Source organism: Delphinapterus leucas, chromosome 12, assembly GCF_059928025.1.
Source record: "Delphinapterus leucas isolate spDelLeu-1000000601 "Yukka" chromosome 12, BTC_Dleu_Yukka2, whole genome shotgun sequence".
Taxonomy (NCBI): Eukaryota; Metazoa; Chordata; class Mammalia; order Artiodactyla; family Monodontidae; genus Delphinapterus; species Delphinapterus leucas.
In genome coordinates, this window is record NC_143140.1 from 80,777,355 (window position 1) to 80,795,978 (window position 18,624).

At 37.1% G+C, this 18,624-nt stretch overlaps 1 protein-coding gene across 4 annotated transcripts in view; it reads left to right on the top strand.

Moving 5' to 3' along the window:
• Positions 1-18,624, top strand: part of PCMT1 (protein-L-isoaspartate (D-aspartate) O-methyltransferase) — a 44,968-nt gene that overhangs the window by 4,397 nt on the left and 21,947 nt on the right. For all 4 annotated transcript variants that reach the window (XM_022559078.2, XM_089922131.1, XM_022559089.2 and 1 more), the window contains exons 2-3: positions 12,059-12,163; positions 13,386-13,417. In XM_022559078.2, the coding sequence (XP_022414786.2) occupies positions 12,059-12,163; positions 13,386-13,417 (137 nt within the window). The remainder of the gene's footprint in view (positions 1-12,058; positions 12,164-13,385; positions 13,418-18,624) is intronic.

Genomic DNA, 18,624 nt, shown 5'->3' on the forward strand with positions numbered 1-18,624 from the left:
ATAAACAGTGGAAAAGAGAATATTCTATTAGTTTTATCATGTGCATTCATGGGCCAAAGATAGCCAGGTAATAAAATACTAAGTGACTTTTTTTCAGAAATTTGGGCTCATTTAGAATCCAGAAAATACTTCCTCATTTTAACTTATATCAAGTCAGTCTTATGGGTATATACTAGTAAGTAAACTTACAGTGCATTGAATAAGATTTAATAGGTAAGATTTTGAGGGAGAATTTTAATATCAATGTGTCTACTTAAATTTAACTAAAATTAAAAATTCAGTTCCTCAGTCATACCAACCACATTTCAAGAGCTCAGTAGGCACACGAGGCTAGTGGCTGACCTGCTGGACAGTGCAGATGTAGAACATTTCCATTATCATAAGATGTTCTATTGGGCAGCACTAAATCTACATAATAGGTTGTATTACATTCTATTCAATGTGATCTTAGTTCCATTGTGCTGTTCCACATATTTTTATTAGTGTTGCATTTAGTTCTGGCCAACATGCTTTAAGCATAACAGTGAAAAACTGAAGATTATCAGACAAGAGTGGTCAAGATGACAAGAGCATCAGCATTTTATATGATGATTTGATGAGATGGAGGTTGTTTGATTTAGCAATGAGAAAGTTACAGAGAGCAGTAGTGTTTAAATATTTGAGGGAAATCATGTAGTAGAGGGTAAAACCAGGACAAATGGGAGGCACATTTTGGCTCATTATAAGGAAGTATTCACAAAGCTATCCTAACAGTCAAGGATTTGGCTTTGAAAAGTAGTGTTTTCTGTCACTGGATATGTTGAAGCAAAGAATGGTTGACCATTTCACTGTAAGGGATATTGTGGAAGAGATTTGTCATCTGCTTTCACTGTATACTAGACCTCTCAGGACCCTTCCAAATCCAAGATTCTGTCAATTTAATCACATCATGGTTTGCATGAAATCACCTGTGGGATATGTATGTCGGGGGTGGGTGGGTGGGTGTGTTTTAGGAGAGAGCCACAGAAGTTAACTTTTGGTTACCTATATTTTAGAGTTTTGCATAACATTTTAGTTTGTCAGAGATGTGAGGAGTGCAAGGAACATCCTCCTTTGAGAAATAGTGTCAAGATAGTTAATTACATGTATTTACTAAGACTGATAATGGTTTAGAGAAAGATGTATTTTTTAAATTAATTTTTATTGGTGTATAGTTGCTTTACCAATGTTGTGTTAATTTCTACTGTACAGCAGAGTGAATTGGCTATACGTATACATATATCCCCTCTTTTTTAGATTTCCTTCCTATTTAGGTCACCACAGAGCATTGAGTAGAGTTCCCTGATCTATACAGTAGGTTCTCATTAGTTACCTACTTTATTTTATTTATATATTAGTTTTGGCTGTGTTGGGTCTTCATTGCTGTGCGTGGGCTTTCTCTAGATGCGGTGAGTGGGGACTACTCTTCGTTGCGGTGCGCGGGCTTCTCATTGCGGTGGCTTCTCTTACTGTGGAGCACGGGCTCTAGGTGTGCGGGCTTCAGTAGTTGTGGCTCACGGGCTTCAGTAGTTTTGGCTCGCGGGCTCTGGAGCGCAGGCTCAGTAGTTGTGGCGCACAGGCTTAGTTGCTCTGCAACATGTGCTATCTTCCTGGACCAGGGCTCAAACCCGTGTCCCCTGCATTGGCAGGAGGATTCTTAACCACTGAGCCACCAGGGAAGCCCATAGTTATCTATTTTATACATAGTATCAATAGTGTATGTATGTCAATCCCAATCTCCCAATTCATCACCCTCTCCCCCCCCCCCCCGAGAAAGATGTATTTTTGAATAATCTCTGGTCTTAGATGATATGCTTTATCATAACTTGACATCACTTAAAATTCTTCTTTGATTATAGTGTGCATTTAAAACTAATCCCTTTCAGATTTTCTGTATGGAGGGTGTCTCAGGCTCCACTCACCTCTTACCACACCTAATCATTCTAGATGGGAAATAAAAGGGGACCATTTTGTTCATTTCTTATTGTTTTCCCTGGCATTTTGTTAGTGGAGAAGAAATAGAGAGTAGATGATTAACAACCACTCAAGTCATAAAACTAATATAATTATGTAATATTTCTTTTATTGAGATGTAACTTTGTAACAAGTTACTTACAGAAATTTAGAGAATGTTTCTACATGACTTGAAATCCATCTGCAGCTTATTTTCTTACCTGTGTTTTCAGTGCTTCATACCAGCACAGGATCTCTTCTTTCTCCATCTCTGCCAGGATTGCTTCTAGTCTTCTATTCTCCCAGATCAAAAGTCTTGGAATAGTTATTGATTCTTTCAGACTGTCCCCAAATTAACTCAACAGTTATTACAAATACCTTTCATAGTCATCCCTTTCACTGTATTTTCACTGACACTACCCTAGCCTGGGTTCTTAGTTGTCACTTGGAGTGATATGCCTTCAAGTGTCTGATTGGTCATCACACTTGCAATTTTTCTCCCCTCAGGTTCATTCTACACATTATACTGATTGTCCTAGTGTACTGCTTTCTGTTATGTCTCTTTTCTGCCTAGACTTCTATTGCTTACTGTATCAATTGTAAACACCTCTTGCTTAGCTTTCAGGCCTTTTAAGGGTCTTCTACAACCTGTTGCCATGCTCCAACTCCAGTCCTGTTCTTCAGACTGATCTCATTTTACTCCTCAGATACCTTGTGTTTTAGGGTACCTGTTCGTCTGCTGTAATAAAGACCAAAATAACAATGGCTTAAACAAAACGAAAGTTTCTGTTTCCTGTAACAATCCAAGTATAAGCAGTTCAGAACTAATATGGTGGTTCCATGGTCTTGAGGACCTGGGCTCCTTCTTTCTTGTTGTGCTTCCTAAAGTCTTTCCCTCATCTACAAAGTTGAAGATAGTTTACCTCCATCCTTTCCATATTCCAGCTGGTGGGGAGAAAAATGGGGAAAGGAGAAAATGCACATTTTTTTAAGGGCATTATCTGAAGTTGCGTTCATAATTTCTGCCTGTGTTCTCATTGACAAGAACTTAACCATAAGGCTACACGTAACTACAGAGAGGCTAGGTAATACACCCAGTTCTACCACTGTGAAAGAAAAGGAGTACCTGGGGCTTCCCTGGTGGTGCAGTGGTTAAGAATCCGCCTGCGCATGCAGGGGACGCGGGTTCGTGCCCCGGTCCGAGAAGATCCCACATGCCGTGGAGCGGCTGGGCCCGTGAGCCATGGCCGCTGGGCCTGCGTGTCCAGAGCCTGTGCTCCGCAACGGGAGAGGCCACAACAGTGAGAGGCCCGCGTACCGCAAAAAAAAAAAAAAAAAAAGAATCCGCCTGCCAATGCAGGGGACATGGGTTTGAGCCCTAGTCTGGGAAGATCCCACATGCCACAGAGCAACTAAGCCTGTGCGCCACAACTACTGAGCCTACACTCTAGAGCCTGCAAGCCACGACTACTGAAGCCCACGCATCTAGAGCCCGTGCTCCGCAACAAGAGAAGCCACCGCCATGAGAAGCCGGTGCACCGCAACAAAGAGTAGTCCCCGCTCCCTGCAACTAGAGAAATCCTGCACGCAGCAACGAAGACCCAGTGCAGCCAAAAATAAGTAAATAAAATAAATAAATTAAAAGAAAAGAAAAGGAGTCCCTGCCACATCTTAACATCTTGCTCACTAGAGCAAATACACATTGTGTATACATCTCTATAGGTACTATCTGTCTGTGATAACAAGGTTAGGACAATTAAGATTAATTTTCAGTCGAGTAACCATGTGTACATATTTAAAGATAAAATAATACAGAAGGGTTTATAATGAAAAATAACAATTGCTTGCCCTGCTCCTCCCTGCTCCCAGACTGCCTCGAGTGAACACTTTTAACTACATATTTGGGTCTTCTGGTGATTGTCTTCAGTCTCTAAAGCATATGCTTAAACTGCTATTTCTTTATCAACTTTGGACATCATCTACTGACTTCTTGCCAAGATGGAGGAGTATTTACACCCTCTAAACTTACTCCCTTCCCCACATATAGTTATACCGTAAGTTTTGCTTCCTCTATTGTGGTTACCTTTGTAACTTTGAGTAATATACTTTAACCTCAATTTTTTGTTCCATAATTTGTAAACTGACACTATCCCTTAACCCTTCCACTTTGTAAGAAAGGATACTCATTTTCCAACTTATTAGGGGCTTTTTTTTTTTTTTTTTTGCGGCACGCGGGCCTCTCACTGTTGTGGCCTCTCCCGTTGCGGAGCACAGGCTCCGGACGCGCAGGCTCAGCGGCCATGGCTCATGGGCCCAGCCGCTCCGCGACATGTGGAATCTCCCCGGACTGGGCACGAACCCGTGTCCCCTACATCGGCAGGCGGACTCTCAACCACTGCGCCACCAGGGAAGCCGCTAGGGGCTCTTTTATATTGTCAGAGTTGATAGCATTTCATTTTGTTCTGAGCAATAAATAAATCTTTTGCATTTTGTTGATTTTTGTGTTGAAAAGTAATAACCATCATCACAAACATTAACGATTGGGTCAACACTTTGCTGAGCTACGTAGCATGCAAGAGTTTATTCCCTGCTCTTTGTTTCTAATATCACAGACTCCTCTAGTATTGAGGAGGAATAGTCAGATGTTTTTCCTTTTTTTTTTTTTTTTTTTGGCCGTGTGGCTTGTGAATCTTGATTGCCTGACCAGGGATTGAAAGCAGTGAAAGCATCAAGTTCTAACTACTGGACCACCAGGGAATTCCTTGTTTTTCCATTTTTTACACTTTATCAGTTGCTTGAAATCATGTCACAGTTTCTTCTTACCTAAATCATGACTCTTGTATAGTATTTTTGTCTTTTTCCTGGAATTTATCTCCCTCTTCACCCTTCCCGCTCCTCAGGTTGAGAAGAGGAACAGATACCTTCTTAACATGGCTCTAATTTTTTCAAGTATTTTAAATTATTTGGTTTATAGCTTGGATTCTATTGCATTCTCCTTTTTGAATTCTGCTAACTTCTCATTTGGATCCATTGCATATTAGGATCAACATTAGCCATTATTATAATTATTTAATTAGGATCTTTGGTCCTTAGGGTGCAGGAAAATTGGGCATGGGTAGTTTTAAAACTGTTCATTAATTTAGAAAGCCTAATGGTAATTTCGTGTTTACTCATAATTAGGCTATACATGCAAAGTGAAATGTTAAATTACTTTGCTGTTTGCTAGAAGTATTTCAGGGCACTGGCAATTGTATATGTCAGATTGTCAAAAACGGGAAAATGATTTAATAACTTAGTAAATATAGCTTGCTTTAGGCATCTTTCAAAATATGGAATCCTGGGAAAAAGCAAATAATAAGAACCTTGTAGTGAAAATTTTGGAAACCACCCAATAATTGTCTAAGGAAGCTTTATCCTGAGCCTTATGTGTTCCGCTTCTTAATAAATGACTGGTGACATGCTTTTAAAACTATTTAGGGTTTTTTTTAGTAAATTCTGTGTCCCTCTGTAGAGTAAGAAATCAGCCAAAGAAACTCACATGAGTTTGGTAGATGTATATTATCTAGCTTAAGGGAAGTAATCTCTTTAATTTACTTGATTTTTAGAATGTGCCTATAGCAATGTGTTTGATTTTAGATGTCACAAATATTCATCTAGAGAAGAATGAGTAAGTGAATATGATGGTAATTGGATGTATTGAGTGAGGCTGCTTAACCTGAAAAAGATAAGGCTTGAAATGGTCATGATATGTTCAGGTGTGTAAAAAGTGTTGGTTGGATAGAAAATTCAGCATATTCTTTGTGACTGCAGAGCGTAGCACTAAAGGTTTATATAAATGAGTTATAAAGAGGGAGATTTCCTCTTAATACAGGGAAGTGTTCTGATAATTAGTGTGGTCTGAATGTGCAAAGGACTGTTCCACATCAGTGCAGCTCTTCAACTAGAGATCGTGGTACCAATTTATGAAGAAGTTAGACTTGATGACCCTTCTGACCTTGAGAGTCTATGAATCACCCCTCTGTAATTTGAATTGAATTCAGGGCAAATGACCCACTCAAGAAGTATTTTGAGAAATGAATTAGTAGAAGTCACTAAGCTATTTGAATATGGTAGCAGTACAGTGAACTGGTCAACAGGAATCTAACATCTCAATTTGAATGGCCCTACCCCTTATTTGCTCTGTGATCTGGAACAACTTATTCTTTCTGAACTCAATTTTATTATCTGTAAGATGGAGTAATAATAGTGCTTACTTTATAGGATTGTTAGAGACAGTATAAGATTGTTTCATTGTTTCTAAGTTCTTACCTCAAAAGATAGTGTATGTAATGTGCTTAGGATTTTGTCTGGCACATGACAAATATTTAGTAAATGATATCTTTTTTTTTTAAATTTACTTCTTTATTTATTTATTTTTTGGCTGTGTTGGGTCTTCGTTGCTGCGCACGGGCTTTCTCTAGTTGCAGCGAGTGGGGGCTGCTCTTCGTTGTGGGGCGCAGGCTTCTCATTGCGGTGGCTTCTCTTGTTGAGGAGCACGGGCTCTAGGCGGGCTTCAGTAGTTGTGGCACGCGGGCTCAGTAGTTGTGGCTCACAGACTCTAGAGCACAAGCTCAGTAGTTGTGGTGCACGGGCTTAGTTGCTCCATGGCATGTGGGATCCTCCTGGACCAGGGATCGAACCCGTGTCCCCTGCATTGGCAGGCAGATTCTTAACCACTGCGCCACCAGGGAAGTCCAATATCTCTCTTATTACGCTGCTTTTAAAACTTTTTAAAAAATGCTTTCACTGTTTTATTTTAATGACCTTTACAGGTAGCTTGCCTAAGCTTATTTGTGTAGAAACAGTACTTTCTATTTGGGTTAATTAATCCAAAGTTTATAATATTTTCAAATGGACGGATGATTTATTAATATAACCTAGTCTGTGAGTATTTAAGTGTTTCTCTAGTTGGTGTGCCTTGTTTGCTGATTTTTTAAAATATTCTTTTGTTATTTGGAGAGTCTGTATTTATACCTTTAATAGTGTCCTTAAACCACCTTTTCTTAACTATTTACTGTCTGGTCAGTCAGTATCAAGTGGTATCCTTTGATTCCTCCTGTCACCTATATGACTCAATGATCTAATTCTACTTTCCCCTTTTCTTCCTCTTCCCATTGTTTTTAGTTGCCTTCTTTCTATTTTGTCAGAACAAATAACGTTTAAGTATTATTATTCCATCACTGTCTTTACCCTTTTAGTTTTTTTAAAAAATAGTTTAAAAAACTATTACCTATTTAAAAAATAGTATAAAATAATTTAAAAAGAGTTAAAAACAGATGTTATTCAGAAACTATTGCAATAGGGGAAAAGAGACCTCAGTATAAAACTGGGCTCAGTTCCCAATACAGCATGAGCAAGTGGGGATTTATAGCCTAGGAGCAGGGTGGGCATCAGTGGGTGGAAAATTACTAAGAGGAAACATCAGGGGTAATGGGGGATTCTGGCTAAAATAACTTGACAGGATTCTTGCTGAAGGCAGACCAATCCACCCTTTTAATTTTAGTCTTTGCTCTAAAATTGGATATGTGTCCTTTTCTGATGTATCCCTAGTAATCCCTTGTTTAGATGAAGCACATCTTCTACAAGATTCCTTAGGAAGGGCTTGTGTGTACAGCATTCCCTGAGTTCTTGCACATTCAAGACTTTTTTTCCTATAACCTTGATATTTGAAGAACAGTTTTGGCTGCATATAAAATCCTTGGCTTACACTTTTAAAAAATCAGCTTTATTGAGATATAATTTATGTAAAAACGCACCAATTTTAAGAGTATGATTTGAAAATTTTGACAAATATAGGTGTGTAACCACCACCCTAATGAGGTAAAACAGGGGTGAGCAAACTACATCCCACAGGCCAAATCTGGCCTGCTGCCTGTTTTTAGAAATAAAGATTTATTTGAACATAGCCACACCCATTCATTTATGTCTTGTGTGTGGCTGTTCTTGCACTTCAATGGCAGAGTCACATAATTGCAACAGAGACTATACGGCCTGCAAAGCCTAAAATATTTACTGTTTGGATCTTAACAGAAGTTTGCTGATCTCTGATATAGAACATTTCTTTCACCCACTAAGTTTTCTCGTGCCCTTTGCAGTTAATCTCCTCCTGTAACCCCTGACTCCTAGCAACTGCAGATTGGCCTTCTGACACTATGGTTTTGACTTTTCGGGAATTTAATATTAGATGGACTCATATAGTGTAAATCTCCTGGCTTCTTTCACTGAGATTAGTGCTCTTGAGATTTGTTCATGTTGTTGGGTATATCAATAGTTTGCTCCTTTTTTTTTTTTTTTTTTTTTTTTTTGCGGTACGCGGGCCTCTCACTGTTGTGGCCTCTCCCGTTGCGGAGCACAGGCTCTGGACCGCAGGCTCAGCGGCCATGGCTCACGGGCCCAGCCGCTCTGCGGCATGTGGGATCTTCCCAGATTGGGGCACGAACCCGTGTCCCATGCATTGGCAGGTGGACTCTCAACCACTGCGCCACCAGGGAAGCCCTACCTTTTTCTTGATAATGTCCTTTGAAGCACAAAAGTGTTTAATTTTTTTTTTTTTTTAAATTTATTTTATTTATTTTTGGCTGCGTTGGGTCTTCCTCGCTGCACTCGGGCTTTCTCTAGTTGCGGCGAGTGGGGGCCACCCCTCATCGCAGTGCATGGGCCTCTCACTGTTGTGGCCTCTCCCGCTGCGGAGCACAGGCTCCAGATGCACAGGCTCAGCAGTTGTGGCTCACGGGCCCAGTTGCTCCGCGGCATGCGGGGTCCTCCCAGACCAGGGCTCGAATCCGTGTCCCCTGCATCGGCAGGCGGACTCTCAACCACTGCGCCACCAGGGAAGCCCCAAAAGTGTTTAATTTTGATGAAATCCAGTTTATCCATATTTTTTCTCTTATTGCTCATGCTTTTGGTGTCATATCTAAGAATCCACTGCCAAATCCAAGGTCATGAAGGCTTACCCCAGTATTTTCTTCTATGATTTTTATTATTTTAGTTCTATGTTTAGATCTTTGATCCATTTTGAGTTAATTTTTGTATTTGATATGAGGTAAAGATTGAACTTTATTCTTTTCGTGTGGCTATCCGGTTGTCCCAGCCCCATTTGTTGAAAAAGACTGTTCTTTCGCCATTGAATGGTATTGGGACCTTTGTTAACCTACTGATGTTTAAGTTCCTTCCTTGTAGCCAGTACAGTGAACTTCTAAGTCCCAGACCTGTGTTCACTATTTTAGTACTTAGTGTTGTAGTTTCTCTTTCTGGGAATAATTTTGTCTGTGCTTCATCTGCATTCCCTACTTCCTTCTACTTAGTCTTTTAAACTTCAGTCCCTACCTTTGCTTTCTATACCCACAGGCTTGCAGCAATAGCAGAAGCTTTGTTGGAATGTGTTGTTTATTTTTCTACTGATAAGTAATATGAAGTCTGGATATTCTCTATGTCCTAGTAATGTGGAGGCATGGGTCATGTGTGGTTTTGTTTATGCCCCTTCTTGATCTTAGGTTTAGGTGGTTTTTGAATGGCTATGTGGAGAAATCAGATTCTGGTGGGCACCATTACCCCCTAGAACCTGGAGGCTCCACGGCTGATGGATACATTAAACTCATTTGCATAAATATTTTTAACTTCTCATGATGCTTAAGTCTCATTTTAGAATAGCTGTGGCAACCTACTGAATGGGAGAAGATATTTGCAAATCATATATTTGATAAAGGGTTAATACCCCAAGTATATACAACTCAATAGCAAAAAAAAATCAAACAATCCCATTAAATAAATGGGAAGAGGATCTAAATAGACATTTTTCCAAAGAAGACATACAGAATGCCAACAGGTACATGAAAAGATGCTCAACATCATTAATCATCAGGGAAATGCAAATCATAAACCACAGGGAGGTACTGTCAGCTCATACCTGTTAAAATGGCTGTTCTCAAAAAGACAAGAAATAACAAGTGTTTACAAGATTATGAAGAAAAGGGAACCCTGGTGCACTACTGGTGGGAGTATAAATTGTTGCAGCCACTACAGAAAACTGTGTATGGAGCTTCCTCAAAAAATTAAAAATACAGCTACCATATGATCCAGCAATTCCATTTCTGCATATTTATCCAAAGAAAACAAAAACACTGATTTGAAAAGATATATGCACCCCCATGTTCACTGCAGTATCATTTACCATAGCGAAGATATGGAAACAACCTAAATGTCCATCCATGGATGAATAGATATGGATGCTGTGATGTATATATACAATGGAGTATTATTCATCCATAAGAAAGAATGAAATCTTGTCATTTGTAACATGGATGGACCTTGAGGCTATTATGCGAAAGGAGATAAGTTAGAGAAAGACAAATACTGTATGATCTGACTTACATGTGGAATCTAAAAAAATAAACAAAAAACCAAGCTCATAGATACAGAGAACAGATTAGTGGCTGCTAGAGGCAGGTGGGGTGCAAAATGGGTGAAGGTAGTCAAAAGATACAAACTTCTAGTTGTAAAATAAGTGTCATGGGGATGTACAGTATGGTGACTGTAGTTAATGATACTCTGTTGCATATGTGAAGGTTACTGAGAGAGTACATCTTAAAAATTCTCAGCACAAGAAAAAATATTCTGTAACTGTATGGTAATAGATGTTAACTTATTGTGGAGATCATTTTCTAACATATATAAATATTGAATCATGTTGTATATCTGAAACTAATATAATGTTGTGTGTCAATTATACCTCAATTTAAAAAAAAGAAATCTGAAAAAAAAAGTTGTTCATAGTGTAGCCAAATTAAGCAAAGCATGTTTTGATTAAAAAAATTTATTTCTGGATTGTTAAAGTCAAGTTGATACATTTAATCTTACAGATTTTAGAGCTGTAAGGACAAGAACTATGCTATTTTGTTTCTTATCACCCTAAGTATGTAGCACTGTGTCTGGTATGTATTAGACAGACAGTAAACTTACTGAGTGAGTTAATAACGCCTTTATTGAATAATCACTGTGTGCATGGTTAATAAGGGTTATTGAAGTTTAACATATTATATTTAATCTTAAAGAATTGATAGTTGGGGGAGCAAATATATACAGTCAGCCTTCTATACCCATGGATTCTATCTCCATGGATTCAACCCACTGTGTATTGAAAATATTTGAAGAAGAAAGAAGTTCCATAACATTTCAAAAAGCAAAATTTGAATTTGCCACATGTTTGGCAACTATTTACATAGCATTTACATTGTATTAGGTGTTATAAGTAGTCTAACCATGATTTAAAGTATATGGGAGGAGATGCGTAGGTTATATGCAAAAACTATGCAATTTTATATAAGATGCTTGAGCATCCACAAATTTTGGTATCTGCTGGTGTTCTGGAACCAACTCCCTATGGACACTGAGGGAAGAGCATATTGACCTTGCTTTCCTTCTTGAAAAATTTGTTTCTCTTGGGCTCTGTAACAGTATATCTGCTTGATTTTCATCTACCTCTGTGTCTGCTCCTTGTCATAATCTTTGAAGGCTCTACTTCCTTTGCATTTCTCCTAAATGTACACTTTTGTGTATTCTTACCTGGCCACTTTAGTTCACTTCCATTGGTTTAGTTGCCATCTGTACAACTAGTAATTTATATCTCTGTTGTAGGTTTTTCTCCTGCGCCCCAGATCCATTTATCCAACTGACTGCTATATATCTCTATGTGTATGGTCAATAGCTCCTAACTGAATAAATAACTTGTCCTTTTTTTCCTTAGCTCTGATCCTTGTCTAGGATTTTGCAAATCAGTATATGACATCAACATTTCAACCGTTACCCCCCTCCCACCTCCAAATCTAGTCAGTCAGGTATACATTACCTACTAAGTATAACTCAAATCCTTCTACTTTTCTTCATCCTTACTTTCATTATTAAAGACCAGGTTGTGATTACCTGAGCCATTGCAACAACTTTCAATTTTGCTCTCTTCCAATCTAGTCTCTACAGTGTAGCCAGAATAATTATTCTAAAATATGTCTGATCATGCCACTTCCAGCTTAAAATATTGCTTCATTCATTTCAGAAAATGGAATCATCAAGACAGATAAAGTATTTGAAGTAATGCTGGCCACAGACCGCTCTCACTATGCAAAATGTAACCCTTATATGGATTCTCCACAATCAATAGGTAAGCTTTGGGTTTCTGAAAACGTCACAAATTTTACTCATTTACTCTGTAATCTATGTAAGTAAAAATAGGCTGGGACCCAGATGTGTATCTAGTACCTTGCTAATTTGAGTTTTATGCCTTAGTAAGTTTCATAATCCCAAACTTACCCAGTTTAATAAAATGATGTAATATATGAAGTGTCTTTTCTATTTTTTAAACAATACATATAAGAATTCTATAAAAATATTCTTCAAACATACTTTAAATGAAAACTTACAGTTTAAGCTATGTGCTGAGTTTTCTTTAGGGTCTTCAGTGTTGACTAAGGTTGGTTTTTGCATTAGCATCAATCTTAAAAATCAGTATTAAAGGGAATGTGTAACTAAGTTATTACTGACTTCTCTGCTTCACTTGCCCTGAATTTTTTGGTTTGTGCTTGTTTTTAGAAAGTTCCATATTTAACTCCTTCTCCTGAAGCAGGTTTTGCTGAACTGCTGAGCCTTGGCAGTGGGCGCCTTTGAGGCTTAGAAGTGCCTCAGGATTCTGTGGGCCAGCTGCCGTGCTGCCTTCTTTTGAAGCACTTTAACAGTCAGCAGAGAAGATCCTGGGGAGCTTCTGAACCCCGAAGGCACCTGCTACCACCGCTCAGTGAAAATTGCTTCAGACGCAGAAGCAGGTAAATAAGTTTTGAGAAAGCAACACTGGAAGAAAAAACTAAAAGCTAAAAATGGAGAAAAGATTGTTTTAATTAACATTAGTTGATAGTGTAAAGAGTAAATTGAAGTAGCTTATTAGTCTCTTAAGCTACTCTGATGGCCAGTTCTAGTTCTTTTTAAGGTGCCAAAAATATGGAGCAATTCAATTTTGCAAGGATTTTGCGTACTCTGTGATATATGGAAGCTTATTTTCTTTTTATAAATCTAAAGAAAAAACATCATAAATTTATCAACTCAACTTAATGGAATTCTTCCTTAACTAACTATATATGGGAGAAGAAACGTTTGGAAATAGTGGGACTGTTGTACTGAGCATGCTGGCCTTTGGCGTGATTATATTTTCTAAGTTTAGCGGTGCATGACAGCATGGTGAAGCACAACGTAAAAGTTTTATTTCTTGAGATCATAAAGGTGAAAATAATTATTATGAAAAACAACTTATGGATGTTAGAAAAGGAATTACATGGAGTATTTCGTGTGTTTTTACAGCTGAATGTATCAGTAGTTCTCTTCTTCTTTTGCAGGGTTCCAAGCAACAATCAGTGCTCCACACATGGTAAGTTAACTTTGGTCATTTGGGTACAAATGGATCACATTTTTCCTCTAAGAGTGCTTTCTTCAGTAAAAACGGTTTAAAGAACATTTTTAACTTTTAATTATATCAGTTTTATCATCTATGAATTATGTAAATTGGTAATGAATTAATAAGAATAATCTTATTCTTAATACAAGATGTGTAGAAGGAACTCTCTTTGGTAGAAACTCATTAAAGTTTTTGGTGGTTGTCATTAGTATCTAATCATGTAAAAATTGTATATAAAATAATTGGATATAAAAGGTTATTTACTTAGAGGTGTGTTAATTAAGGGAGAGAATATGTTTAAAATATAATAGACGTATTAAAGAAATCTCAAGTTGAATAATGTTTCATATTTTATTTGGATAATTCATTAGGGACTGGTCACGTATAGCAGTTATGAAGCTGTATAACTCTGAGAAGGACCTGTTTTAAGTTACTTAGCACTTTTAATCTGTTGCGAATTTTCTTGGGTTTTAAATGTCAGTTATTTGAATCAGTACTCTGTTGGTTTTTGGTGAAAAGAACAATAGCTTTTCTGATTCTCTGCAAGTATTTGGGGTTGGAGAAACTCTTATTTAAACTTAAAGCCTTCTTTATACCAAAATAAATTCTACACGTATATTCATAGTGAACTAATAATTTTACTAGAAGAAAAAAATAGGCAATGTATTTATAAATATTTAATAAAAATGACTTTTTAAACATAACAGAAGACCTAGAAGCCATTAAAAAACCTGATATATTCAATATTTTGAAACATTAAAATCTTGGATTTCTGTAGATGGAAAATATAAATCAAAAGAGGAAAAACAGAGAAATATTTGAAATACATATGACAGTATAGGGCAAATCTCCATATACTTACATATATGGAATACATATATACACATGTGTATGTGTGTATCCTATATATTAAGAAGTAAAATACTACTAAGCCCAAAAGGAAGTGGGTAAAGTACAAGAATGTAGTTCATAGAAAAAGAAATACAAATGACATTGGCATTTAAGCAAATGAAAAGATGTCATTTTCACTTATATTTAGTGAATTGCAAATTAGCACTACAATAAAGTACCATTTTTCTCCTGTCATCAGAAATTAAAAGTTTATTACTTTGTATTAGAAAAGGGAAACTGACAAATTATTGTTTTGGTTGGGAAAGTAAATTGATAGTGTTTTTGGAAGGCAGTTTGGCAATACCTAAAACATGTGAGATGAATATACCTTAGACTCTCCAGTTTTATTTCAAGATATTTATCCCATAAAATTTGCACAAGTACAAAATAACTGAGGATATTTATTAACACATTATTTATAATAACAAAAAAATAACAGTAATCACTAATAGTCCACTAATAGTGGATGGTTAATAAATTATAGTAAATCCATACAGTGAAATACTGTGAAGTGAAATGAATAAAGTTCTGTAAATACGAATATGGCAAGATCTTCAAGAAACATCATAAAAGTAGAGTGCAGAAGAGTATTTAGAGTTTTTCTTTTAGTTATGGAGTAGGAATGGTTTTTGTACGCATTACCTATTCAAAGAAATTAATGATTAACAAAAAAATTGTAGTCTTAAGATCCCTGAATACGCTTTGAAGTGCTACTTAAAAAGAAAAATTTATATAGAGGTATTCGTTTAATGATAAAAGTTATTTTAGAGAATTGGTACTCAACATGTTTGGGAAATTGCCTGGAGGGGTATTTTTCAGATAAATGGGAAATACTGCATGAAATTTTTCTTTTCTCTGAAGTGTGGTGCTGAGTGTCCAGTTCACTACCAAATGAGACGTGGCACTAACTCCACCGCAAATGGTGCATTTGTAAACAAAAATAGTAGCTTTATTAAGATGTAATTTATCCCTTTTTAGTGTACAGTTCTGTGGTTTTTAGTCTGTTCAGAGTTGTACAAACATTACTACTATCTCAATTCAGAACATTTTCATCACCTCAGAAAGGACCCCTATGCCTGTTTAGCAGTCAGTTCCCATCCCTCATTCTTCAGGTGCTGGCAGCTAACCTGCTTTTTGTTTCTATGTCATTCTGGACATTTCACATAAATGGAATAATACAATATGTGGCCTTTTATCACTGCTTTTTATATTCTGCACAGTATTTTCAAGGTTTATCTATGTTGTAGCATGCTTCAGTATTTCATTTCTTTTTATTGCCAAATAATATTACATTGTATGGATATACCACATTTTGTTTACTCATTCATCAGTTGATGGACATCTGGGTTCCTTCCACTTTCTAGCTACTATGAATAATGCTGCTATGAACATCAGTTTACAGGTTTTTGTGTGCATATGTTTCCAGTTCTCTTGGGTATATACTTGGGAGTGGAATCTGCTGGGTCATATGGTAATTCTGTGTTTAACATTCTGAGGAACCGCCAAACTATTTTCCAAAGTGGCTGCACCATTGTACAACCCTGCCAGCAATGTATGAGGTTTCCAATTTCTTCACTTCCTTCTCAACACTTGTTATTGTATGTTTTATTTATTTTATCCATCCTGGTAGCTATGAAGTGATATCTCATTGTGGTTTTGATTTGCATTTCCCCAGTGGTAATGATGTTGAGCATCTTTTCACGTGCTTATTGACCATTTCTGTATCTGCATTTAATGAACCTCAAAGTCACAGGTTTGGAAGTAACTACAACCCTGGAATATTTTCCAAAGTCTTACTTACAGAAAAACGTGAAATGGCATCCTGGTAGCAGTGAACATATTTAGCATCCAGATATTGAACCCCAAATTCCATTTCTTGCTGAAAGAGACTAGAGCTTCATGGAAAAGTGACTAAATTCCAGAAAGTGAAGAAGTACTCAGAGGCTAATGGGGTAATGTCAGGAGGACATAGGAGCAGGTTTAAAGAGACTCCCAGAAGCCAAATTGGAGACAATTTGAGAATCAAAAAATGGTAGATAGTGAAGACAATGGATTATAGCACAGTGAATTCAGAAACAAAAATCTCTGAGTCCATAGGGATTTAAAAATAAAATAGCAAGATGGGGAAAAAAAAGAAAAACAGAAGAATACCAATTATGTGTGGAAAGAATAATAGAATTTTAAAAATCAGTTCTTTGTAATTATCAGTGTAATAATTGAATTAGGCAAAGATCATCAATTAATCTAAAACCATTAAGAGGAAAGTTGTTGGGGAACAGAAATATCCATGTAGTCTCAAATTATTACTCGACATATTACTTGTTAATTACAAAGAGAAAAATGTGCCTTGAAAATAGAGTGATCTAGTGGTTACCACATTTACTGAGTGGTTGAGCTTGGCAAGTCCAGTAGTGAGATGGTCCAATGTTATGTGCATCCTGATGTGATGCAGTAGGAGGTGGCCTGCAAGCCCTGTGTGCTGTTCTTGCTCAAGTTCTTTGATCTAAATCTAACCGTGAGGAAATTGACACATCTAGAATGTTTGTGGTATTATGTAGGACAACTGGACAGGTCTTTTAAAAGGAGTCAGTGTTCTGATAGACAAAGGAAAGTGGTGGATGGAACAGAGTTGGGGGAGAATATTCTAGATTGGCACATGCAGTGCATGAACTTTGAATGGATTGGTGGGGGGAACAGCTGTAAAGGAGATTTGGGAGACAATTGAGGAAATTTGAGTGTGGTGTTTATGTTGGATGATACTAAATTAATGAGTTTCTTGAGTGTGGTAATGGTGATGTGGTTGCAAAGGAAGATGTCCTAGTTTGGTTTTTTGGCAGATACATGCTGAAGTATTTAGGAGTATAGTATTATGTCCACAGCATATTTTCAGGTGGTTTGGTAAAATAGTATGGCACAATATAAATAGTTGGTGACTATATGAGGAGAAAAGGATGTTCATTGTATTTTCTGTGGGTTTGAAATTTTTCATAATTATAAAAATGAACTTTTAAAAAAATTAATTTTTAGATTTAGAAATGAGCCTGGATTATCCAGAAGAATATTAGCTATAGTGATAAAAGCACGCAAAAAGCTAATAATTGTGATTGAAGGCCTTGACATTTTTAATCTGAATGGGACTTTAATAATAACTTAGCATACCCCTCTTTAAAAAAACAAATCTTATGCAAATGTAGTACTGAAAAAAAATTCCTGAGTTTCTTTTGGAATTAAGTTGGGACAGTACTGTCTATAGATTAGGGATTGGCACCTTAAAGAAGTCCCTTCTAGTCCTTTCAGTTTTGGACTCAGGAAAGCCCAGGTGTTAAAGGAGTTATTTTGTTTCTTTGATTACTTCATACAAATATGATACTTGTTATTTTATTAATGGAAATTATTAAACTTTCAGGGGATACTGATCATTTTGAAATATCCGATAAAAGCTTCTTCCTGAAAAAAGTTCACGAACTCTCTCTTAGAGACTCCATTCTTCGGGCTAAGCCTCTTGTCTAAGAACAATAGCTTTGACTAAATAAAATGTCCCCAGTAGTTTCCTCAGTAAAAGTTAATCTAATGTGTCTCATAGAAACCTCATTAACTAACACTTTCTTGTTCCACTGGTTGATGTTCATAATGATGATTCAGAGATAGTATTCCACTGTATCATTTTGAAGCATCAAAGAAAGATAAGGTTAGTCAGATATTTAAAAAATTTTTGAAACAATCTCAAACTTATGGGAAAGTTGCGAGTACACTGTCAAGAACCTTTCTTTACTCCTTTTGAGAGTAAGTTGCTGAAATGATGCCCCATCACTCTTCAATACTTCAGGGTGTAGTTTATTTCCTACAAAGGACATTCTGCTATGCAACCACAACATAACCATCAAAACCAGGACATGAACATTGACACATTACTACCATCTAATCTTCAAACTCGTTTTCAGTTTTTCCAGTTGTCCCTATGATGTCCTTGATAGCAGAAGGATCCAGTGCTGAATCACTGCTCTTTTAGTCTCCTTCGGTCTGAACCAGATCCTCAGCCTTTCTTTGACTTTCATGGCCTTGACTCTTTTGAAGAAGTCAGGCCAGTTATTTTGTTGATGTCCTTCAGTTTGGGCTGTCTAGCGTTTCCTCATGATTCCATTCAGGTTATGCCTCTTTGGTGGGAAGATCACAGAAGTGATGCTAGGTTTTCATTACATGGTATCACAATACAATTTTGATTTGTCCCATTACTGATGTTGTTCACTTGATTAAGGTGGTGTCGGCCAGCCTTCTCCGCTGTAGAGTTA